This window comes from Pristis pectinata, chromosome 1, assembly GCF_009764475.1.
Source record: "Pristis pectinata isolate sPriPec2 chromosome 1, sPriPec2.1.pri, whole genome shotgun sequence".
Classification (NCBI taxonomy): Eukaryota; Metazoa; Chordata; class Chondrichthyes; order Rhinopristiformes; family Pristidae; genus Pristis; species Pristis pectinata.
In genome coordinates, this window is record NC_067405.1 from 64207709 (window position 1) to 64235289 (window position 27581).

General features: G+C 42.2%; 1 protein-coding gene across 3 annotated transcripts in view; it reads right to left on the reverse strand.

Annotated features, from left to right (window-relative positions):
- The window catches only part of vps8 (VPS8 subunit of CORVET complex), a 458303-nt gene that overhangs the window by 111609 nt on the left and 319113 nt on the right, over positions 1-27581 (reverse strand). For all 3 annotated transcript variants that reach the window (XM_052016763.1, XM_052016780.1, XM_052016773.1), the window contains one exon: positions 8708-8876. In XM_052016763.1, coding sequence (XP_051872723.1) covers positions 8708-8876 — 169 coding nt within the window. The remainder of the gene's footprint in view (positions 1-8707; positions 8877-27581) is intronic.

Sequence of the window (27581 nt, forward strand, 5' to 3'; positions counted from 1 at the left end):
GATCTCTCTGCAATTCATTGTAACCTGCTTCACTATCAACAAGTCCCCCTAATTTAGTATAATCAGCAAACTTGCTAATTGTGCCATGTACATTCATATCCAAATCATTTACATACACAATGAATAACAAAGGTCCCAACACCGACCCCTGGGGGACCCCACTAGTCACAGGCCTCCAGTCAGAGAATCGACCTTCAACCATCACCCTCTGCTTCCTATCATCCAGCCAATTCTGAATCCACCTCGCTAGCTCCCCCTGAACCCCATGCAACCTAACCTCCTAGATCAGCCTGCCATGCGGGACCTTGTCAAAGGCCTTACTAAAGTCCATACAGACAGCATCTACTGCCCTACCTTCATCTAAACCATGCTGACTATTCCTGATCAGGCCTTGACTATCCAAGTGATGATAGATCTTGTCCCTCAGAATTCCCCCAGTAACTTCCCTACAACTGAAGTCAGGCTCACCAGCCTGTAGTTCCCTGGCTTGTCCTTGCTACCCTTCTTGAAAAATGGAGTAACATTAGCCACCCTCCAGTCTCCTGGAATTTCCCCAATGGCTAATGACGAAGCAAATACCTCTACAAGGGCTTCCGCAGTTTCTTCCCTGGTCTCGCATAAGGTCTGGGGGTGCATTTGGTCAGGCCCTGGGAATTTGCCCACTTTAATAAGCTTCAAGGCTGCAAATACCTCCTTCCTCGTAATAAGCATATGATCCAAGACCTCACTACTTTTTACCCTCATTTCGTAGGCATCCATGATATTCTCCTTAGTAAACACAGAGGAGAATTAGGTATTAAAAATCCTGGCCACCTCCTGTGGCTCCACATATAGGCGGCCCTGATGGTCTTGAAGAGGACCTAGTCTCTCCCTAGTCACCCTTTTACTGTTAATATCACTGAAGAACCTCTTCGGATTATCTTTAACCCTGTCTGCTGAATCCATTTCATACCCTCTCACTGCTGTCCCCGCAACTCTCCTCAGTTTCTTACGGTCATGGTCAGAGCAGTTGCCATACCAAGCCATGATACATCCAGATAGGATACTCCCTATGGTGCATCGATAAAAATTGGTAAGGGTCAAAGAGGACATGCCAAATTTCTTTAGCCTCCTGAGGAAGTAGAGGTGTTGGTGAGTTTTCTTGGCCATGGCATCCACATGGTTGGACCAGGACATGCTATTGGTGATGTTCACTCCTAGGAACTTGAATCTCTCAACCCTCTCAACCTCAGACAGAGGTAAACAGAAGCATGTGCACTGCCCCTCTTCCTGAAGTCAATGACCAGTTCTTTCGTTTTGCTGATATTGAGGGAAAGGTTGTTGTCATAACATCATGTAACTAGGCTCTCTATCTCCTTCAACTCATCATGATTTGAGAATCGGCCCACTACAGTGGTATCATCTGCAAACTTGGAGATGGAGTTAGAGCAGAATCTGGCCATGTGGTCATGAGTGTATAGAGAGATGAGTAGGGGGCTGAGGACACAGCCTTGTGGGGCACCAGTGTTGAGAATAATCATGGTGGAAGTGTCGCTGTCTATCTTTACTGATTGCGGTTCGTTAGGAAATCAAGGATCAAGTTGCAGACGGAAGTGTTGAGTCCCAGGTCTGGGAGTTTGGAGATGAGTTTGCTTGGAATTATCATACTGAAGGTATTGAAGTATATAGTATTGAAATCAAACACATTTAAGGTTTATTTTCTGTGCAGTTCTCATGCAAGGTAAAACTTCCCCTTCATGCACCTTCCAGAGAGGAACTTCAGTTTATCCAGGAACCAGAATGTGAATAAATGTTTTCCTTAAATTGTGTCTCTACTTTTAATCACATTTGCAAATAATATTGAAATAGGCATGATGTTCATATCATCACTGAATTGAAATATTTGTAATTTATCTTCTGTGGCATTGTTCATGCTACTTTGAATCCTGCAAAATTTTATACCAATGGAAGTATTATGTGAGTTAATAATGCATGATTCTGCAGGTACCACAAAACTGGATCTCCTACTGATAAGCCCTAAAGAATATGCTGACAGCAGAAATTGGATCTATTTCGGGCTCACTGAAGACTTCAGAATGCTGAGGAAGCAATTTCTCTCATAAAAGTGTTTCAAAAATTCTCAGCCTCACATCTGTAGCTTTTCACCACTTCATTCCTATGAACTATGGTAAGTTGTCAAGGAAGTCGCAGGTACTAGCTGATCAGCACAAATATTCAAACGATACTGCCTCTGTAGATCATCAGAGTCTGTCATGAAGACTGAGTGGGTGGGAGCTTCTTTTATCATGTCTCCAAAGTGTGGACTAGTACTTGTTAACTCTTTAACTGTTTGCAGCACAAAGATATTTTCATATCCAAACCTTCCTATTACATGGAGAAGACTTGTCATTTTCTTTTCTTAATTAAGGATATAGTAGGATTAAGTACCTAATTACTATTTTTTTCATCATGGATTTTCACTTATTAATATCATTTTTGGTGGTTTTGTCTGCAGTATGTGCATTTGAATATTCAGCTATTATTTGTGATTATTTTAGCAATCTTATATTTAATCTTTCAATCAATTAATGTTTTAACTCTATCTTTAACCATTGTTGCACCTGTCAAATTCCTTAATTGATCTGAAAGTTTTGGCTGAAGCTAATATTCTTTACTTCTGGCCTTGAACACAAATGTTTATGTTGCATTTAATTTTTTTCTGGATTTAAGTGGCTACTACACCAAAACAAATGGATTCAGGTTCCTTATCACTGAATGTCCTCTGGTTTGTAGTATAGATAACATAAAGCTTACATGAAGGTTTACATACATCACATGATTCAGGCAGAGATGCAATGTGACTTGTATATTTATAGTCACACACACACACTAATGCAAACACAAATTATGTGAAAGGATGACAGACTTGCATTTATACCGCCTCTTTCAGGTCATGTTCACAAAGCCCCGAAGAGTTTGTACAGCCAATAAAATACATTTTTTCCAAGTATAGTCACTATTACACTGTGAGAATCATATCAATCAACTTGCACACAACAATCTCTCACAAACAGCAACGTCATAGTGACAACAGATAAAAATAGTTTTTACGTGTTGCAATTTGAAAATTTAAAGGAGCAAGTAGAGAAACAGATACAGGCCACAATATGAAGAGGACTGAGAGAGAGGTGCAGTACTTCAACCACTGGTCTCCACAAGCAGCCCTTTAAATGGGCACACAGAACCCGGTTCAAAGCATATTTAAGTGTGCATGTCAAGGTCCGATACTGGTTATCGGACCTTAATATGAATTCTAGTGAACAAATGAGCAGGGTTAAATACACTGAACCCAGTTATACCATTTTTTGGATGGCCTCACAAGGAGGTCATTTGCTTTAAGTGTTTGGCTCACTGCAGGTCCAATCCACCATTGCTAGGTTCCATCCTCTCCCTTTGCTACCTGCCAACTGCCCTCACTAGAAACTGCCAGACTTTCAGCTGTCTGAAAGCAGTGAGCCCCAGCAGAACAGCACTTGGTAATTCAAGATCGCTGCTAAAATTCAAAATGAGGACTGATGTTGAAAATGGTTCAGTTTTTCTTGAAAAGGGGTCACACAGTCTGCAGATTGCTTATGCTGGCTTTGAGCTGAAGATCCCCCAGAAAAATAGGTAGCATTATTTTACTTAGTTTATACAATTCATGATTTTGCTGAAGAAAAATGTTCAATAAATTTGGGAGAACAGTAATACCATTTGCTTCAGTGAAAGTGGTTTCAAGGTTGTGACCTGGACTACACAAATTTATGTTTCTTTTAAACCTGACCAAATGACATCACTGAAATAGTGGCACAGATTCTATGGTCAGTAGCAAAGTAACAGTGTTGAACTTGCAGCTTCCAAACAATGTCATGGGTTGTTATACTGTAACTCACGATAATCAGACAGCTAAACGATGTGACATCTTCTATGAGGGAACTGGGACTTGTGTAGGCACAAGACACAGGGCAGAATTGTATGATTTTATCTATTACAATTTGTGGATGCAGGGGAGCGAGTAGAGGAAGACATATATCACAAAATATGAAGGGGAGTGAGAGAACGGGGCAGCATTTCATCTACTGGTCTCCGTTGGCAAGAACCTTTAATGGACCATGCAGGGCTAGAAATATGGACAGGCAGTGCTGTGCTTCTCAATGCTATGCTTCTGATTTATCACAGTTTATTTTCTGGAGTGAAAAGCAATTCCAATTACAAACATGACATACACAAGTTAACATAAGTGCAAATTAACATAAATTATACGGAACTTACATGTATGTAATGCAAAGCAACAATCTGTGACCAGCTACAACCATCATTTCACCTACTGTCGTCCCTCACCTCTGATCTTGTCCAATCTGTGGCTAGCCATCTCCATGTCCGCTCCTACCCCTGCAGGCCCTAATCAGGCTCCCGAGAATCAATATTTTCTTGGCCCTAATACTTCAGATCTGGCCCCCGATGGAATGCACAATCAAAGTTATAGAAAGCAGTGCAATAGCACCTGACACCTTGGGACTTGAATGCCACTGAGGTTTTCAGTGATTGGCCTTTGAGTTAAACAGTCAAAGGCCAACCATGCAATGATCCTCTTGCAGCTATTGCTGGATATATCAATTTTCAGGTTCAGCTTTATTAATTTTAATATACATATAGAGGCTGTAATGTAAAGACCAAGAAAGAGAGACAAGATTAAAAGAACAAAGTGAAAGAGAGAGAAAGTAAATTATTAAAATCTCCAACAATAATTAAAATTAGAAGGAATGAGACCGCATGCAAATGAAAGTCAATACTCAGTATATAAGGAGAGGTTGGATAGGCTGGGACTTTTTTTTACTGGAGGGTAGGAGGTTGAGGGGTAGCCTTATAGAGGTATATAAAATCATGAGGAGCACAGATAAGGTGAATAGTCACGGTCTTTTTTCGAGGGTAGGGGAGTCTAAAACTAGTGAGCATAGGTTTTAAAGGTGAGAGGGGAACGATTTAAAAGGGACTGGGGGGGCGCGGGGGGCAATGTTTTCACACGGAGGGTGGTGGATAGAGGGAACGAGCTGCTAGAGGAAGTGCTGGAGGAGGGTACAATTACAATGTTGAAAAGACATTTGGACAGGTACATGGATGCAAAAGGTCAACAGGGATATGGGCCAAATGCAAGCAAATGGGAATAGCTCAGATAGACATCTTGAATGACACGGTCAAGTTGTGCCAAAGGGCCTATTTCCATGCTGTATAACTCTATGACTCTATGTATCAGATAGGCTGCTGGCCACTATAAATCATTTATATCTAAACAAACAGCCTGATATTATTTGACATACTTAATGAAGACCTACTGGGCAGGCATTCATTAAATATGTCAGGAGATTCAGCAGGATGTTGCCTGGATTGGAGCATTTCAATTATAAAGAGCGACAAGATAGGTTGGGTTTGTTTTCCTTGGAGTGGAGGAGGCTGAGGGGTGACCTGATGAAGGGATACAAAATTATGAGGGGGTAGATAGGGTAGAGAGGAAGAACCTTTTTTCTCCCCATGGCGGAGCTGTATAAAACAAAAAGCATAGGTACATGTTAAGAGGTAGGAGGTTTAGTGGGGATCTAAGGGGGAAATTTTTTTTCATATAGAGGGTTGTTGGAATCTGGAACGCACTGCCTGAGGAGGCGGTGTTGGCGAAGACGCTCACAACATTTAATAAGCATCTAGACAAGCACTTGAATTGTCAAGGCATAGAAGGCTATGGACCAAACATGGTTAACTAGGACCAGTATAGTTAAGTATAATGGTCAAGTGGACACAGTGGGCTGAAAGGCCTGTTTCTGCGCTGTACAACTCTATGACTCTCTTACTTAGGGTCTTCTTCAGTTTGAATGCAGAATTCCTTGAAGGGGTATTGTTTAAATATGTGACATTCACACAGACATAACTAAACCAGGAAATCAGAATGGAAATCACTCTGATTTCCAGGTTTGATTACGTCCATACAGATGTCAGGTGTTAAAAATGGCGATCAGTGATAGCCTCAGAGCTATTCCTAGCACTAAATCCAAGTCAATAATCTGATATATAATGATTTGTTTTAATCTTGATTAGAACCAATTTAGATCTAACTGTATTAAAGCACAGTTCCTGTTTACTGCTCGCTAATGGAGAGAGCAGTTGCTCGAGTTATGACTACCTTACATGGAGGAAAACCACTAATTTGTTTGGAGTGACTGTCAATACAGATAATAGGACATGGCAAGGTGGCTGAGTCTTTAAGGTTCTGGAGCTTCACTGCATATAGTCTCAGTCATTCACCTGGTAAACATCAGCATGCTCTTTCTGACAAACATTCACCTCAAGGTGAAGTGCGACTTTATACAAGCTGTCTCTTTGAAAGGCTGCACACAAGAGCAAAATTCTGCGGCAAGAAGAGCCTTGACAGATCATTTTCAAAGATGTAGTTACTTCGTACAGCCACTCTTTGACAATCATGCACAAACAATGGTTAAAACTCAGCTAAACTGTACTAAATTTAGATGACGAAAGACCATCTCAAAAACCACTCAGAAGCTTCTTGATATCTTCTATTCCCTTCTCTGTTTATTTGTGGAACTGTTTTGATGTGGCCTTACATTTTCTGACACAAAGAAAGAGGCCAAATCTGGTGTGTACCTTTTCCAGCTCAGAGTGGATATTAATGGCAGTGGTGTGTTACATCTCAGCAGCTTAGGACAAGAGAGATAAAAGCAAATTTGAGCTTCAAAAGGATGGAACAGTTAGATATCAAGATTGAGAAATAGTTGAAAAGTATGTGTGCAAAAAATACACTTAATTTTAACTTTAATTTTTTAATTAAAAATTTCAATGCAACTGACAGGGTGATATTGTTTGGAAAGTCATCAAACAATTTGTCTGCAACTGTAGCTATAGAAAACGGTCTTCAATAGTTCTCGCCAGTATGGATATATCTGTGTTCTAGTTATATTTGTACAAGAAGTTAGGGTGATTTATGTTCTGAACAGATATTGTAATGTGGAGTCATGGAATTTATTGCATACTGAGGGAATGAAACCTTGTATAAAACTGAGGCTGAGGAGAAAGAGATGACTATGGAATGTGATGGGATATATGAACTATTTGGATGGTTATGCATAACTGGATTTAGTATTTTTTCCTCAATGACTGCATTTTAAGTAATCTCGATATTGGATATTTATTTGTTTGCTTCACCTTTAATAAACTGCCCTCTTATCTGCTTCTGAGACCTGGATTACATACAGCAGCCATCTTAAAGTACTGGAAAAATACTTCCAACACTGTCTCTAGAAAATCCTCCAAATTCTGAAGGATAAGCAAATTATCCTTTCAGTTCTCTCCAAGGCTAACACCCCAAGTATTGAGAACCTAGTTGCACTCAGTTGGCTACAGTGGGCAGACCATGTCAATGATATCTTGGATACCAGATTCCCAAAACAGAGCTCAGAAGAGAGCGTCTGTCATAGGAAGAGATTACCAGGTGGGCAAAAAAAAAGATTTAATGATGTGCTTAAAATCTCCTTGAAGAAACGCAACATCCCACTGATTCCTGGGAATTCTTGGCCCATGACCCTTAAAATGGAAAAAGGACATTTAGAACGAGGCCATGTATCAGGAGCTTACAGAGACCTTACAGAGCACATCACCTCACAAACCATCTATCCACCCATCCTGCCAGCCACCTCCTGCACCATCTGTGGAAGAGATTGTGGTTCCCACATTGTCTCATCACCCACTTCAGAACCCACAGAACTGGATTAGATCCTTAATCTCAAGAGGCTGTGTAAGAAGAAGAAACCAAGCACTCAACTGAGCTTTGAACTTATCCTATACATGAACACAGGCCAGAAGCTTTGATCTATAATATTAGAAAAACTACTTTACTAACAGAGCCAATATCATCAAACTAGCTATAAGCTCAGAGCATAGGACCCTGGAAGTTGACTGACCACTGACTATACAGAAAAGAATTGGAGTTAATACAAGTAGATGGTGCGGACTAAGGACGTTTAGAGCAATGGAGTTCAGCAAGGGAAGCAAGATGTAATCCATCAAGTTATACAGACCCTTGTGCGTTTTTACATTCATGATGCTGCCATCTGGCCCTGCATAAGTGCACATTTATGAGAGAGAGAGGTAAGTAACTTACTTATAGCTTCTACTATTTTGGCAGTAAACAATACAATTACAATCCATTCAAAGACGAGGAATGATATTGGAAAGCAAACACAATCCCTGTTATTTTCTGTTAACCATCCCTTCCAGAACAGGTATTACACCAATTGCATCCAGGACACTGTGATGACCACAAAAGTACCTCCACCCCAACCTCCTGAGAATGTCATATTGCAAGAGTTTATATTTCCCAATCAATTAATTGTTATTATGCTCTCATAAGCCTGCCAGTTTAATACATTGAAGAACTGGGCAATTGAGGATCTGTGTGGTGCACTGTATCCAGAGATACTATTCAGACTGCATATTATCATCACACATAAGGCAGAATAGACTGAAATATCAGAGGAAATTTGACTAATTTTGAAGAAAACGTTAAAATACCTGGGGAAAGGAAGATTCTATTCTCTGTCATGTAAGCAACAGTACATCCTATAAGGAAAGTTGGTGGAAATATCATTATCATCAAAGGAACATCTTTTATTCTAAAGCATCTTACCTGTGCCAAGGAAGTGCTACGGCTCCTGTTGACATCTGATCCCAAATCTCGGCGCCTTCCTCCTTTACTACCAGAGTTGCATTTGTAGCAAGTCCATCTTGTCTGTCCTTCGATTTGAACCCCACAGTCTTTACTTTGGAGACAATGTGAGTGGTAGATATGGCCACAACTGCAAGTGAAATGAACAGAGATTAATATGGCTACTTATCACTGAATGGTAGCCAGATCAAGGAGAATTATTTGTGAAACACAGAAGACCCCAACTTTGAACATCCGTATTCTGCAAGAATGGGATACGTGGAGCCTCTTTCTGCTCTTATGCCCTTGGATAGCATGGCTCATTCCAGATCCATGTACAGATGTGTACACAATAGGTAAAAACCTTGCCCAGGCAATTGAGAGCATCATTTGAGATCAAAATTAGGATCTGTTTATACCAATTACTTGGTGTTGTGAAGTTGGTGTTGGGTGTTGACTCACCAAACAAATCCAGCAAGTTCATTCAAAAAAAATTACATTTCCTTGTACACAAAGCAAGAATGTTTGTTCATACTAGAGTTGCCGACAATTCCATAAAAGCAGAATTTTATCACCCTTCACTGGTATTTTGAGAAGTCCCATGTAGGCCGGTTCAACTACAGGTGCGACTTTCCTCCCCAGTAATCTATTAATGAATCAGTTAATGATAATCCTGAAGCTCTTTCATTCCTGTTGACTTATGAGTTTTATAGAATCCATAACACACCAATATGAGATTTGAACTCCAATTTTTTGATTGCCAGTCCAATGCTGCAAATATTTAGCTACTGCACCCACCCAAACACTACTCGGGGAATGGAATATTTCATTTAGTCTAACATTCAAGTACATAATTGAATGAATATTACATAGTTCAAGGATGTGGCATTAAATAAAAGCTTCTCTGGTTAGTGAAATAGGCATAAAGATTACTCCAACATTATGCTATGTAGAACTGACAGCTGATTCTTTATAACCAGTATTGTAACCAATAATGTGTCCTCCTGACCAATTCCACAGTGAAAGTAGAGTTTTCTGTAAAATCATTTTGTGCTCGGAAGAACAACATGTTTTTTTTGGGACCTGGATAATATTTTGCCCTTAACTAACACTACTAAAACCCAGATATACATCTCATCAGTGTTTGCAGAACATTGCTAATCAAAACTGGCTAAGTCTCAATTACACAACAATCTGCTATACATAAGGAAGTTTGATACTCTTCAGAAACGAAAGAAGATACTGCTCATGTGGCGCTTGCTACTAGAAACACTGGCAATTCTATTTTTAGAGATCTATTTCAAATTTGAACCTGCATTCAACTTGCTAATATCAGTAACATTGGATGATATTAAGTTTCATGATGCATGAAAGTTTAATTGTTACATTGTATTGTAATCAGATTTCCTAATCTCAACGCAAACACACATAGTCATGGAATCATAGTCATACAGCATGGAAACAGGCCCTTCAGCCCAACTCATCCATGCTGACCAAGATGCCCATCTAATCTAGTTCTATTTGCCCGCATTTGGTCCATATCCCTCTAAAGCTTTCCTATCCATGTACCTGTCCAAATATATTTTAAATGTTGTTATTGTACCTGCCTCAACCACTTTCTCTGGAAGCTCATTCCATATACATACCACCCTTTGTGAAGAAGTTGCCCCTCAGGTGCCTTTTAAACATTAATCCTATGACCTCTTAGTTTTAGACTCTCTAACCCTGGGTAAAGACTGCGACCATTCAATTTATCTCTGGCACTCATAATATTATACACCTTCATATGGTCACCCCTCAGTCTTCGATGCTCCAGGGAATAAAGTCCTAGCCTGCCCAACCTCTCCCTATAACTCAGGCCCTTGAGTCCCAGCAACATTCTCATAAATCTTCTTTGCATTCTTTCCAGCTTAATGATGTCTTTCTTTTAACAGGGCGACCAAAATGGTACACAATACTCCAAGTTGGACTCACCAACGTCTTGTACAACTGCAACAGAGTCCCAACTCGTATACTCAATGTCCTGACTGATGAAGGCCAGCATGCTGTACGCCTTCTTCAGCACACTGTCTACCTGTGATGCCACTTTGAGGGAACCATGTACTTGTACTCCTAGGTCCCTCCCATTTCCTCCCACATTCCAAAAGACGTACAGGTTAGGAGCCGTGGGCATGCCATGTTGGCGCCGGAAGAGTGGCGACACCTGCGGGCTGCCCCCAGTACATACTCAGTAACGCATAAAGACACATTTTACTGTGTGTTTCAATGTACATGTGACTAATAAATACATAAATATCTTACATCTTATCTTATATCTTATTCATCAACGCTCCCCAGGGCCCTCCCATTCACTGTGAAAGTCCTACCCTGGTCTGACTTCCCAAAATGCAACACCTCATACTTTCTGAATTTAATGCCATTTGCCATTCCTCAGCCCACTTACCTAACCTGATCAAGATCCCCCTACAAGTTTTGATAACCTTTTTCACCGTCTACAATACCATCTGCTTTCATGTCATCCACTAACTATGCCTTGTACATTCTCAGCCAAATTGTTTAAATAAGTGACGAACATTTACAGCATTAAGTGAAAGTCAATCTTTGTACTTTAAAGTACAAAACTCTACTAAGGCAACAGTGCAATTTATATAGCACCACCAACAAAGCAACACTGTCTCAAGGCACCTGAAAGGAATGTTGCCAAACAAAAAGTTGATGCTAAGTCACAGAAGGAGATATTAGGGTAAATGATCAAAATCCTAAGCAAAGAAGTTGGTTTTAAGGAGCATGAGGGGGAAGAATAGAGGTGGAGAGATTTCCAGTGGGAGATCCAGCAAAGGGACTTGGATGCTGAAGGAATGGCTACTAATAGTGGGACAATTAAATCTGTGGGTGCTCTCAAGAGCTCTCAATTGAAAAAAAATTGATATCTCAAATAGTTAAAAGATTAATGGAGATTACAAAGGTAGAGAAGGATTTGAAAACAAGAAAGAGAATTTTAAAATCGAAGCACTACTTAACCGGCAGTCAGTGTAGACTGAAAGGAACTGGTAGAGTTAGGAAATGGGCTAAAGTGTTTATGAAGAGTAGAATGAGGGAAGTCAGCCAGGAGTCAAATCCAGAGGAAACAAAGACCATTGCTGTTTTAATTAATCGGCCTGTTTATTGAACAGCCTTTCAGTTTCTGAGTGTTAACAGAAATGAAGAGGAGGGTCAGTGAATGTATTTTTTCCTTACTGTCTTGGTTAAACGTAGACTGCCTGATGAACTTCTAAGTTATATCCTTGACCACTTCAGCATCACTCGGCTGAAAATATTCCATGAGCTTTAGTGATTCCCACCACCAACACCCCCACCCTCCCAAACCCAATCACCCACACCATCCTGTGTGAATGAAAAATACCAATGTTGCCTTCATTGGCTGTTGGTTACTACAAATCTCACAACATCTGCATCACATGAACATCATGTACAGTTTATAGAAAACATTGAAATGAACTCAGTTTACTCGACAGTAGGTGCTCAATCTGATTACTCTGAGCTGGGATTGCATTATTAGCTGCCTGTGTCACATCTTGGGGTCAAGCATTTACTTGTTAGGCCATCTTGACCACTGTAAATAGAGCTATGAGATTTTCATTTACCTTGGTCAAATCATGATGATTGAATGGTTTATTCCATCTAAATTTCAATCTTCCTTGCCTCCGGATGTGCCCTAACCCTGATTGTTTAAAGTCACTTTTGTTGCCATAGAATGAAATCACATAGTTAATGCAACGAGAAAGGGAAAAATGATACAGATGGCACTGATTCAAGGTAGCTTCACGAGAAAGGCTATGCAGGTAATTCATAAATGCTAATTTTGAGAATCTCATCGTTTATTGCGCAATTAAAACTATCAAGGATGATTTTCTGATGAGGGCCTGGAAAGCCTGTCCTTTTAATCTACTTTTTGACTTTTTATTAACTGAAGCAAAATCTCATAATTGTGATCACCAATTTAAGTGGATGAATGCCAAGTTTATACAATATTTCTTTCTCTCTTGCTTCTATTAGCTATTTAATATGGCCAATTAATATCTGTTAAAATAGCAAGCAAAGGAATGACATTTGACATACGAAGTGCTTTTTCACTTAAATCTGCACTCCATTCTTTAATGTTACAGAAGAGTAGAGAGGTGTGATCCATTCCTATGCTCATTAAGAATGAATGCCTAACCAATCACTATTGCCAAACCAAAATGCCGTGTTACTTGAACCTTGGCTGAAATTTTCTAATTAGTAGAGACATTTGTATATTAAGGGAGTTAAGCACTTAACAGAAGCATGACTAGTGGCATTAAATCACAGAGATTGAAGAAATCAAAAACATAACATCTGGTGAATGGAATTTCAGAATGAAAAAGCTAACATTGAAGTTTAACTGATTTTGAAATATATATCCAAAATCAAATTTTTTTTACAGGGTACAAATTAGTGTTCAGATGCATGCACTAAGTGCATAACAAAGCAGCAGAACATTGCACTTCACTTCAGAAATTCAGTTCAATGAAACTTAACTTGGGAAATAGAGCACAAGATTCTGCCCCCACTTTTAACACATTTAATGCCAGAGTCATAGAATCAAAGTCATACCACACAGAAAAAGGCCCTTAGTGCCCATGCTGACCAACAAGTATGTATCCATAACAAATTCCATTTACCAGCACTTGGTCCATAGATTTCTATGCTTTGGTGATTTATGTGCTCACCTAGCATTTCTTAGATGTTGTGAGAGTCCCCACCACCTACTCAGTGGGTGCATTCCAGATTCCAACCAACCTCCAGGCAAAAAAATTCCTCCTCAGATCCCTTCAAAACCTCTTACCCTAAACGTATGCCCTCAAGTTTTAGACACCTCTGCTAAGGAAAAAGGTTTCCCACTCCCTGCCCTATCTATGTCTCTCATAATTTTGTACATCTCCATCAGGTATCCCTCTCGACCTCTTCTACTCCAAGAAATTGTTCCTGATAGACAATAATTTTTGAGAGGTTTGTTTTTGAAAGGTTTATGTTAAATTTTATCCACAATTTACTCAAAGGACATTTTTTTTGAACCAAAAACGTATTCATTATCAAACAGCACCATTCAAGGAATGAGAATGAAAGAAACACCAAGAAAGGCTTCACTGGTAATAAAGCTGCATTATGACTAATGTGCCTAAAAGAGTGAACTTCAACACTGTCCTAAGTGAAGAAACAGGTTCGGGGGTGGGGGGGGGGGGGGTTCTAAAAAGCAAGGAATCTGAACACAGTCTGGCAGTAAAGGATTTTATTTACAAAAGACAAGTGTGGGCAAATGGTAACGGGAATAACACACACATGTGCATGGTTTATAGCGAGTGTGGGAAAATCGCAGTGGGGATACATACATACACACACACACACACACACACACACACACACACACACACACACACACACACACACAATGAACTAGGTACATACAATCAAGGAAAAACCAACATGATACCCCCCACCCCTTGACTCAGTGCAGGCATGGCTCGATGATTCTAGGGACATTAACTAAAACGCTCCCAACCCTTAAACAGTGCACACCTCACCAATGATTTCTCCAGCGCCATTCCACAGTACTCAGCCTGGAGTGAAGCGGGGTGATCCCTCAAAGCTGGCAAAGGGAGCGAGCCGAGCACATGTGGCGCCCTTTATAGTGCTGGAGGGCTGGGGGGGTCTGGCCCAGGTAATAGACAAAGGCCAATGGCTCGGTGCCAGCAAGGACTAATCGATTACAAAGGTCAATGGCCCAAGGCTAAGTATAAAGGTGCTTAAAGGGACCAATGGTCAGGTGTGTGCTGATGGGTGGGGTGGGGCCAAACCTTGATTGGCAGTGGTGTGTCTTCCGACCAGGTAGTGGGCAGTGCTGTCACGTGACAGCCACGACCCTCCACAATACAAACACACATCTTCAAAATTGCACTTGTGATTATTTTGATGTGCTACCTTTATGTGATTGCAATTTTTACAATTTAAGGAGCAAGAACAGGTCACAAGATTAAACTACTGTTTCAGCACGTGGAGAGTTAAAGCTCCAAAAGCCACAAACAGTAACATGCCTTTCCTTCAGGCAGTCATCATACAATTTATAATCCATTCACAAGCTAGATGTCAGGTGCAATCCATCACAACAACAGTTCAGAATTTACTTTCAGATTATTGGTAAACCACTGAATAGGGAAAAAAAAACAAATTCAAAAATCTCATCTTCACTTTGATTACAGTAGTTCCTAAAATTCACCGTAGTAACTAAAAATATTAAAAATCTCAGGGACTACCGGAAGTTGAAAGTAGAAGAAGATTTTGATCATGCAGCATTCTTTTGAATTTTGGCATTTTTCCTAGAAGTGAACTTTCTCATTTTGTCCTGATTCTCAGTTTACAATAATCATATCACGACCTCACTGTTCACAATAATCATTTTTATTCTGCTTTGGTAATTTGATATCTGTTGAAAAAAATAAGAGCCCCTGCCTACAGCCAGTACTCTTCATTACTATTTATCAAATACAATTACTGCACCCACATAACTCATCATGCCACCAGTTCTTTACATCTCTGATGACTAATATTTGTGGCATTGGTTGTATTTTTTTTAATAAAGAGCCTTTTACAGATGTTAAAACCATCATGTGTCCGATCCAGAAATAAACGTGGATGAGCTTTCAAGGGAGAATAGCAAGTCACACCATGAATTTTACAGATTTATTTCATACGCAAGTCAAAATCTTCCCAGTTTTTACATGCAACTACATCAGGATATCTTCAATCACTCAACCCTTTGGGAATAGCACTGCATTGATGGGCTTGCAGCAGACACACTTGGTGCACTCTTCAAACCTTTAGTAAATCAAAGAAATGCAGCTGATAAAAAGAACTTACTTGCACACTGAAAAATTTCTACAGAAATTAATTTTACTGTAGAGTTTGGAATGAAAATTAGATATTTTGTATTCCTTGGTAGTTAGTCCGAATTAGACAGCACTATTATACCTTACATACTTAGTCCTTAAATATTCTTGCATATGTGTGCAATTTTAATGGATGCATAAACGATAACTGACATCTACTGCAAAAATATATGTACTGATCAGCTTTTAATACCTCATATTAGCCATTCTAACACTTAACTCTGCTGCAATTTAATAACAACTATTATAAAGCCTGAGTTTGATGAATTAACAACAGGAATGGTGCTTTCCAGCCAGAATAACTTGGATGGAACTTACTAAATATTCATGTTACACTGGAACATCCTCAGCAGGCCTCTTTTTTCTAAGGCAGTTTCAATGGAATTTAGTAATGACTTGCTCTCACTCAAGCTCTGTGGTGGCTAATAAGGCTTACATGGGATCTGCAGACATTGTCACAAGTGTGGCCGAAGGTGCTTGTTGGCTTCAGTAGATAGACATTCAGGGAGGTGCTACATTCCTGCTGTTTCTGCTTGGCCTCTAGGTTCTCCAAACCAAGAGATCCAAAGTACCTGCTTGATGGTCCCTCTACATTTTGAACAGTTGTTGGCCAAGGATTCACCTTGAATCCATGAGGATGTTACACAGTTGCACTAGAGCTGGAGGTGAATTTCATCAACGAATGGTTTCCCTGAGCAATTGCTCTCAGGATATGAAAAATGATTGACATTTTCAAGCATATTATTATGGATTTTAGTTGTTGGGGTGGGTGGGGAATGCTGTACAACGAAGGACCTTTGTTTTTGCATTCATTTTGTATAAGGCCCATCTTCTCATATGTCTCAGTGAAGCAGTCAATGACGACTAGGAACTGGGCTTCCCAGCATGCACATCAGCAAATATCGTCCATGTACTGCAGCTCAATGACCGATACTGTAGGGACCTTGTTTCTGGAATGGAGGCTAAACAGTTTTTCACCCTGTAGACTGCTGTGGGAGCACATTCTACTAAGCACAAGGATTAAATACTTCCAGGAGTTTAAAGAACTGTGGCACAGAACAAATATTTTCCTTTATTGCTAGCAGAATGTACTCCTGGGGAATGTATCCTCTTTGTTAAATGGCAAAAATATGGAAATTGACTTTAATTCCCATTTAATATGAAGAAAATGAATTTTAGTTTAGGGCAGAATAATCCATTACTTTCCCTCTGATTCACCAAGCCCATAGGTACAATGATAAATGGTGCTTTTGAGATGCTGCTGCATACCATGTGAAAACAGGTTGCCCATCTTTCATTCAAGGATAATTTGCTTTAAGAAAAATCAAGTGAAACACCTCATCAAGCAATAGCTGATATGGTAGTTAATCTTATCAAGCAACAGAGCTACAGGGAATCAAAGGCAGTGGTCACCTAAGAAGATAGTGCCAAAGTCACTCTCACTGAGAGTACAGAACCACTGAAGGCTACAGAGGCCAATTTGCTCAGTGCCTAAGCCTCAGATAATCATTTATATGGATGATGGAACCAGATGTAATCTTTCAAAGTCTGCCAATGACACTAAACTTGGTGGGATTGTGAATGCAAAGAGACTTCAAGGTGACTTAAATAATTGAGCAGATGCAAAAACATGGAAGATGTTGTAAAATATGTATAAATGTGAAGTTCTCGACTTCACTGTTAGATTGGGAAATGTTAATGTGCAGAGACTTGAGTGTCCTGTACACCTTATGCCGAAAGAAAAAATGCAGGCTGCAGCAAACAATTGGGAAGGCAAAGGGTATGTTGGCTTTCACAAAAGAGGGTTTGAGTACAAAAATAAGAATGCCTTGCTACAAATATAGACGAACACATACAAAATACTGGAGGAACTCAGCAGGTCAGGCCGCATCTGTGGAGAGAAATAAACAGTCAACAATTCAGGTTGAGACCCTTCATCAGGACTGGAAAGGAAGAGGGCAGAAGCCAGAATAAGGTGGTCGGGGGGGTGGGGGGGGGCAAGTACATGCATGCAGGCAGGTGATAGGTGAGTTCAGCTGATAGGCGAGTCCAGGTGAGGGGGGGAAGGTAGGAGGGTGGGGGTGACGGAGGGGGAGAAGTAAGAAGCTGAGGGGTGATAGGTAGAAGAGGCAAAGGGCTGAAGGAGGAGGAATCCGGTAGGAGAGGGCAGTGGACCATGGAGTAAAGGGAAGGAGGTGGGGAATAGATAGACAGGTCATGAGGGCGGGGGAAGGGGAAAGAGAAGGGGGACAGGGGCCTCAGGAATGAGGGACGACAAAGGAGAAAAGAAAAGAGAAAATAAAAGAGAGAAGGGGGGAGAAAAGGGGAGGGGTTAACGGAAGTTAGAGAAATCGATGTTGTGGCCATCAGGTTGGAGACTACCTACATCTGGACTCAATGTGGCAGTAGGGGAGGCCATGGATAGACATGTTGGTACAGGAGTGGGATGTGGAATTCAAGTGGATGCCCACTAGGAGATCCTTGGTCGGAATGAAGGTGCCCGACAAAGCAGTCACCCAGTCTATGTTGGGTTTCACTGATGTAGGAGGACCACGCACCAGGAGCAATGGATGCAATAAATGACACCCCTCCACCCTCATGACCTGCCTATCTATTCCCCACCTCCTTCCCTTTATTCCATGGTCCACTATGCTGTCTTACCAGATTCCTTCTTCTTCAGCCCTTTGTATCTTCTACCTATCACCTCTCAGCTTTTTACTTCTCCCTCCTCCCCCACCCTTCCCTTTCTCTCCTGGACTTGCCTATCCCCTGCCTGCCTGTACTCCTCCCCCTCCCCCGACCTTCTTATTCAGATTTCTGCCCTCTTCCTTTCCAGTCCCAATGAAGGGACTCGGCCCAAAACATCAACTGTTTATTTCTCTCCATAGATGCTGCATGACTTGCTGAGTTCCTCCAGCATTTTGTGTATGTGTTGCTCCAGATTCCAGCATCTGCAGAATCTCTTCTGTACAATTATAGAGGACCTTGGTGAGATCACACTTGGAGTATGGTGGCAGATCTCATCTCCTCACCTAAGGAAGTATATTCTTACCACAGAAGAACTGCAGCAAAGGATTACCAGATAGATTCCTGGCCTGCCAATACGAAGATAGATTAAGTAGACTATGGCCAAGAAGAACGAGATGGGATCTAACTGAAACACACAAAATTCTGAGAGATCTTGACAGACAGGTTGTAAGGAGGATGATTTCTCTGCCTAGGGTGTGTAGAATGAGGAGTCACAGACTTGTTACAGGGCAATGGACTGCAATATGAAGAAATTTCTTCACTCAGAGTGCAGAACCATAGAAGGCTACAGAGGCCAATTTGCTGAAATATTTTTAAGGAGAAGACAGGTAAATTTCTTGTCAAGAAAGATACTTTTCTCTTTCCACAAGAGTGTGATTGCTTTACCAAACCACAGCTACACCCTTGTCACTTTGGACCATAGCAAAGCCAGCTTTGGTTTCATGGAAGATGTGAAACATTCTTTGCTCCAGTTCTTCTCAGATTCCCTCCCTGAACTCTTTCCCCTAACACAATGTTATGATCTTTCCCCCATTTTGGAAAAAATTATCAACTTTGCTTCCAATTTCCATCTTTCTCTCACATTCAATTTGTCAAACATTAACTTTTCCACATCCTACCTTGACTTTTCTACCTTTATTTCCAAGAGAGACTATCACCTAATTGCTACTACAAGTCCAATGATTCCTGAAGCAAACATGACCATAGTTCCTATTGGGATTCTATTTGTTTCACAGGTTTTCCTTCTCCATTCACACCTGTTCTGATGTAGCCAAATTCTATAATTGTGATTTTGATACGTCCTTTTGCCTCAACTGCAGATTTAATTTACTATGTCAGCTCTATTACCCACAACTGTTTCTTGGTTGTCATCCATCACCTCAGCAAGTTCTACATTAAGGGATAATACTCTTCCATTTCTGTACCCTCAGCTTGACGGCATCACCAAACACATCCTCCCCTCCCTCCCTCCCCCTTTCAGCTTTTGATGGGGTCATTCCCCTAGCAACATCCGGCCTCCCTGATCAATCATGTCCAACACAGCATACCTTCCCCATGGCACCTTCCAGTGCAAGTGGAAGAAATGCCCCACATGTCCCTTTACCTCCTCTCTTCCTGGTGTCCACAACCCCAAAAATTCTTCCAGGCACAACTGTGCCTTACTGTACTTTGCAAGTCTGCATATCTTCTTTGCTCTTCTGAATGCATTGTCCATTATACTGGAGAGACCAAATGCATATTGAGAAAACACTCTGAAAAACCTACACCTAATCTGTAAGCATGATCCTAAGCTCTTGGTTCCCTGTCAATTTAATGCTCAGTCTCATCCCCATTTTGACCTCTCTCTCTTTGATCTTCACAGTTCCAACATGCCTCAAGATGTGGTATTGATCATTATCTCAATGATCTATACCACACCTTGCAATTATGAACATTACAGCTCTCTGAGATTAATATTATTTTCAACGATTTCAGATAATGATTCTGCCTTTCCACTAAACATCCATTTGTTTTCTTAACTTTTTACTGTGCCACTATGTCTTTTGCAGTTTAATTTGTCTGGTTTAATCACAGATGTTCACATTATTTTTCTTTCTTTTTCTCCACTCCACCCCTTTCCTTTGCCGAAGTTAACTTTTATTTTCAAACATGTTAATTCTTTAATTTTTTCCAGTTCTGATGAAAGATCATTGTGCTGAAACAGAAATTCAGAGTTCAGAATCAATATCCAGAAACAGCTTCTTCCTCTCTGCCATCAGTTTTCTGAACAGTCCATGAACACTACCTCGTTATTCGTTTTTTCCCGCATTATTTATTTATTTTTGTGATTTTATGTCTTTGCACTGTACTGCTGCTGCAAAACAACAAATTTCATGTCATCTTGAGTCAGTGATAATAAATCTGATTCTGAAACATAGACCGTGATCACTCTCCTCTTTAGCCAGCAATTCCTGAGAAAACTGTCAGCAAACAGCATAGTGTGGTTCAGCATACGTCTGACTCAATTGCTTCACACTACACCCAGAAGTTCAGAACCTGCTGGAGGTCAGGTATGTTGAACTTGTATTTGACCTCTTGGCTTTATGACAACCACACCTGGGTATCCAGTGTGACTCCATTCATTTGACTGTGATCAGGATGGAAAAGCAAAGGAAAGATGAGTGAGTTTTTTCACGTTTTAACTTGTATTAATGTTTTTAATTTAGATTGGTTGTATGTTTTTAAATAAATGTATTTTCAGTGTGAATTTTGAAAACTTTAAAAAATTACTGTTTTTTCAAAATCATTATTTAAAATAATTCAAATTTGCTTCAACAGCTTTTAAATATTTCTGATCATCAAAAACATTTAGAAACAGTTGAAAAGTCCTTTGACAATAGGAGCTGCAAATGCCCACCTGGGCGGTCTGGCGCTGGGGGCATCCGGTTCCACCACCTGAAGCCTAGTCAGGGTGAGACAGACGTTAGTACTGGGTCTCACATGATCAGGCCTGTTAACTTCATTTTTCTTTCCTAATCTGCTGAATATTCTGAGCAACTTTTGTTTTTACATTGGTAGATTTCTTGTTTCTGAATTCTCAAATTCTTATTTAACAGGAAAGGCAGATTAAGCCAGCACACTGATTTTGAATTACAGTCTTATTCCTCCCGATCTTGGAATTGCTAAGCAATAACAATGAACTTAGGGTTGCCTACTGAGCAATTTAATCAGTAACAACAGAAACTGCTGCAAATCCTCAGCAGGTTATGCAGTGGCTGTGGAGAGAGAGAAAAAAAGAGTTAAAAGTATAGGTTGATCCCTTTCATCAGAACTAGGGCATGCTTTTAATATGACAGATTGTGGGGGAGAAAGTGCATAGCCAGGAAAATGAGGGAATAGCAAAAGGACAAAAAGGAGAGATCTGTGATAAGACAGTGATTAATTGAGAAAAGTGATTATATTGAAAAACATTCTAAGCACTATGCTGGGGAAAGACTCCTGAAGAAAGAACTGGAATAGGAAGTGAACGCAGGAGCAGAAGAGCTTGGTGTTGTTTCCTGCTTTTATTTCTGATTTCCAGTATTGACATCTAGCTTTGCTTTTGAATATTGCTTGATAGTTAGTCCAAAATGAACCAAAATAAATGTTGCCATTTGTTTAAGTGTTTGCATGTTCATAGGAACATATACCTGCATATAGTTCATTCAGATCTACCCAGAGAGTGGTTGGTGCATGGAATGCACTGCCTGGGGTGGTGGTGGAGGCTGATACGTTGGTCAAGTTCAAGAGCTTGTTAGATAAGCATATGGAGGAATTTAAAATAGGGGGATATGTGGGAGGAAGGGGTTAGTTCGTCTTAGGCATGGTTGAAAGGCCGGCACAACATGGTGAGCCGAAGGGCCTGTATTGTGCTGTATTGTTCTATGGTATAATGAAATGCTTCAAGAGGTTGGTTATAGCTAGAATTAACTCCTGCCTGAGCAAGAACCTGGACCCACTGCAATTCGCCTACTGCGACAACAGGTCTACAACAAATGCAATCTCACTGGCTCTCCATTCTGCTTTGGAGCACCTAGACGACACAAAACATACGTCAGTCTGCTATTTATTGATTACAGCTTGATGTTCGACACCATCATCCCCTCAATTCTAATCACCAAGCTTCAAAACCTGGGCCTCTGTACCTCCCTCTGCAACTGGCTCCTTGACTTCCTTATCGAGAGACCACAGTCATTGCCTAGCAGTACTAACATCTCCTCCTCACTGACAATCAACACAGGTGCACCACAAGGATGCACGCTTAGCCCACTGCTCTACTCTCTCTACACTTACGACTATGTGGCTAAGCACAGCTCAAGCATCATCTATAAATTCTCTGATGACACCACTGTTGTTGGCAGAATCTCAGATAGTGACAAGGTGGTGTATAGGAGTGTGATAGATCAGCTGGTTGAATGGCATTGGAACAACCACCTCACACTCAACGTCAGCAAGACCAAGGAATTGATTGTGGACTTCAGAAAGGGGAAGTCAGGAGAACACACACGAGTCCTCATTGAGGGGTCAGCAGTGGAAAGGGTGAGCAGCCTCAAGTTCCTGGGTGTCAATATCTCAGAGGATTTATCCTTGGCTCAACACATTGATGTAATCGCGAAGAGGGTATGCCACAACCCTCCCCACCATCGAGGACATCTTCAAGAGGTGGTGCCACAAGAAGGTGGCACTTCAAGAAGGTGGTGTCCATTATTAAGGACCCTCACCATTCGGGGCATACCCTCTTCTCTTTACTACCATCAGGGAGGAGGTGCAGGAGCCCGAAGACCCAAACTCAATGATTCAGAAACAGCTTCTTTCCCTCTGCCATCAGATTTCTGAACAGTCCATGAACACTACCTCATTATTCCTTCTTTCTGCATTATTTATTTTTGTAATTTTGATAGTACGTCTATGCACTGTACTGCTACCGCAAAACAACAAATTTCATGTTATAGAAGTCAGTGATAATAAATCCGATATATGTAATCCTTTATTAAGTGTAATACAGTTAAAGGCTGGCCATGTGCGTCATGAACTGTGAGCTGCTGAAGAGAATGTTTTGGATTAGTGTGTGATAACAGACCTTCAAGTGCATATGGGTGATATTTAGGGCCTAGCAGTAGAAATGCAAATAGAAGCTAGGCTTCAATGTGTAGAGAGCACCTGAATAGTGTAACTGCTGCTCAGCATCCACCACCAATGAGGTGGATCACTGGATGCAAGCTTCTGGACGCAACAAACTTGAACCCTAACCTTCTGGTGGCACAGTGGTGCTGGTGGTGGAGCCGCTGCCTTGTAGCTCCAGAGACTTGGATTCAGACTTTCAGTGCTGTCTATTTGGGGCTTGCACGTTCCTCCTGTCAGTGCATCCTTTGGATGCTCCTGTTTCCTCACACATCCTGAAAACGTGCGGGTCTGTGAGTTAATTGGCTGCTGTAAATTGACCCTAGTATGGAGGTGAGTGGTAGAATTTGGGGGTGGAAGTGGGGGGGTGATTAGAATGTGGGAGAATGGAAAAGGTAGCTTTAGTGTAAACAGGTGGCTGATGGTCGGTGTAGACTCGGTGGATGAAGGGCCTGTTTCCATGTTATAGATGAGAGGGAGGAGATTTAAAGGGGAACTGAGGGGTACATTTTTCTGACAAGGAGTAGTTGATATCTGGAATGAGCTGCCAGAGGAGGTGGTGAAGGCAGCAACAGTAACAACATTTAAGAGGCATCCTGATAGGTACTTGAATGAGCAAGGCACAGAGGGATATGGAATTAATGCAGGCGTGGGATTAATATAGATAGGCATCATGGTGGGCATAGACGCAGTGGGCCAAAAGGAGCCTTGCAGACTCTAACTCAATCTAAACGGCAGTTTTAATCCAGTCTGGCACAGTTTTCCAGGCCTTTGGAAATTGAGCAATTGAACAGAGGTGAAATCATCTTTAGGAAGAAGATAAATACCTTAACAGGGCTTCTTGCGAACCAGGAGAAGCAATACCTAGCACACTCCAACCTCTCTCAGCCTCAGTGATGATCACGGTTGAACCTTTATGCCCTCTCTGAAGCAACTTTAAAGAAAGAATTAATCAGAGTGACAGCAAATGTCTGCTACTGACTTTGTGCTTTAATGTTGGGTTAATGATTCTTAAATTAAAATACCTTAGTTATTGCAGTTTGTTGCTGTTAATTCAGGTAAGTGTAAGGTGTTGCATTTCAAATCAAGAGAGGACTTTCACAGTAAATGGTAAGGCCCTGGGGAATGTTGTAGAACAGAGGGGCCTTGGAGTTCAGGTACATGGTTCCCTGAAAGTGCAGTCACAGGTAGACAGGGTGGTGAAGAAGGCTTTTGGCACACTGGCCTTCATCAATCAAGGCATTGAATATAAAAGTTGAGAAATTCTGTTGCAGTTGTACAAGATGCTGGTGAGGCTGCACTTGGAGTATTGTGTTCAGTTTTGGTCATCCTGCTATTGGAAAGATGTTACTAAACTGGAAATAGTGCAGTAAAGATTTACAAGAATGTTGACAGGACTCAAGGGACTGATATATGGAAAGGTTGGATAGGCTAGGTGCCTTTTCCTTGGAGTGTAGGAGACTGAGAGGTGATCTTATAGAGGTGTCTAAAATCACGTGGGGCATAGATAGGGTGAATGCACTCAGTCTATTTCCCAGGGTTGGGGACTCAAGAACTAGAGGGCATAGGTTTAAGGTGATAGGGGAGAGATTTAATAGCAACCTGAGGGACAACTTTTTTTTACACAGAGGGTGGTAAATATATGAAATGAGCTGCCAGAGGAAGTGGTTGAGGCAGGTACAATAACAATTTTTAAAATAAAGTTGGACAGGTGCATGGATAGGTAAAGTTTAGAAGGATATGGGCCAAATGTGGGCAAATGGGATTAGCCTGGAATGTGAAAGGTCATGGCAAAGGTACCTGACATTGTCACTTTGGTGGAAAATATCGCAGGACGCCCAGATAAACCGTGGTATGCAGTGGTAGATCTGGTTAATGCATTTTTCTCCATCCCCCTCCCACCAGACCTCCCAGGACCAATTCGCATTCACCTGGGATGGGAGACAATACACATTCTAATGCCTACCACAAGGTTACATCCACAGCCGCACGATATGTCATGGGTTAATCTCCCTTGATTTACAAGCCATTTCCCTCCCCCCAGGGGTGTCAGTCACCCATTATATCTATGACGTACTCTTACAGGGGCCTTCGGAGGCTATTGATATGTTAATATCCTCTCTCAGAGAGCGGGGCTGGGCCATTGATATCGAAAAGGTACAAGGCCCAGCCCAGAATGTATTGTTTCTGGGAATCCAATGGGAATCCAGGGAGAGACGTCCCTGAAACTGCGAGGAACAAAATTTTAAATTTTGCTGTTCCCACTAACAAGACGGACACCCAGAGTTTCGTGGGCCTCCTTGGCTACTGGCAGCAAAACAAACCTCACCTAAACATACTCCTGAAACCCCTCTATAAGATCTCCCGCAAGAAAACCATTTTCTCGTGGGGGCCCGAACAGCAGGCCGCCTTTGAAGCAGCCAAGCAGGTGGTAGACAAGCCCTGCCCCTTGCCCCCTGCCAGGAAGGAGTCCCCTTCGAATTGCAGGTCTCCGCTAGCGAGTCGGTGGCCAAATGGAGACTCTGGCAGAAGGTCCAGGGGCACAGAGTCCCGCTTGGCTTCTGGACCAAGTCACTGCTGGAAGCCACCACCCGCTACAGCCCCTTCGAGCGCCAGCTGCTGGCTTGCTACCTGGCACTCCTCGCAACCGAGCACCAAACTGGTACCGACCCTGTGGTCCTTCACCCCCACCTGCCCAAAATGCGTTGGGTTAAGTCCCCCGACTCCACACACAAAGAGGGCCGAGCCCAGAGGTCCTCGATCATGAAGTGGAAGTGGTACATCACGGACCAGGCCGAACTGGTTCCAGAAGGGGTCAGCCGCCTCCATGAACAGGTCATGTCCTTCCCCCAGTCCCAGGACCCACACCCGGACATACCCAAGATCAAGCCCTCCCCTGTATCCTGGGGCCAACCTTTCGACTCCCTTGACCCTGAACAGAAACTGCATGCCTGGTTCACAAACGGCTCCAGCCGCTGGAAAAACAGGAAACAGCATTGGAAAGCGGTGGCACTTCATCCCGCCATGGGGAAAACATTAACAAAAGAGGGAGCAGGAGGTTCCAGTCAATTGGACGAGCTAGCAGTGGTGGCACTCACTTTACAGAACTCCACAGGGCTAGTCGACATCCATACCGACTCCTGGGCAGTAGACAATAGTATGGCGGTGTGGATGGTACGGTGGCACGAGACGGGGTGGGAAATTCATGGACGCCCCCTCTGGGGGCAGGAACAGTGGCGCTATATCTGGGACCAAGCCGCCCAGAGACAGATATCAGTCCACCACATGGATGCCCATACGCATAAAAATACCCAGGAGGCCATCCATAATGCCGCTGTGGACCAGGCTGCCCAGATATGTTGCGCTACCGTCCCCCTGGATGAACCTGACCTCAGCACCCTAGCTGCATGGGTGCACCGCAAGAGCGGTCACCTAGGTGCTGACAATACGCGGCGCTGGGCAGAGCAGTTCGGGGTCGCCCTCACAGTGGATCAGTGTAAGACCACTGTCGTAAACTGCCCCATCTGCCAGCAGGTAAAACCACGAGGCTGGCCGGCGGGGCCACCGGGTCACATGTGCCACGGCACAGGAGCGGGTCTCGTGTGGCAAGTAGATTACATCGGATTGCTCCCACGCCACAATAAAAAGCAGGATGATGGCACTACTACAATCACTCCTCCTCCTCACTGCGGTGATTGACATCGGGATGCCTGCTAACACCTTCCTCTGCATCCCGTACGAATTTGCCAACACCTCCAACCAATCAGACTGCTGCATTTGCGTCTGAACCCCAGCACACGCCGGTGAAGCTCTTCCACTTGCAGCGATCCCCCTCGATGATCTCCAAATGAACTGCTTACACAGACTTTTTGCACCTGTCAGGTTCGGTATATCCGTTTGGGGGGGCCCAATGGTAGTCCCCTGCCACTCCCCTCACCATTATAGAACATTTCTTCCAGTGATTCCCGATGGGGTGGGTGTTTCAAGAGCTGGTATTTCCCTTCCTACAATTTGACCTCCAACTGAGGCCCGACCCTCAGAGTCATCCCGCAGTCACTGAGTAAGCCGAAAGAATGCTGGTGCAGACTCCAGAACGACCACAGTTCCACCTTTCCAGTCGGCTACAGTGACTGCGAGACCAACTGGTACCCTGGGGACTCAGTGACCATCGCCGGTGGCGTCGCTAAGTTGGGGCTCCCTGGACCTTGATCGGGACTCACTGG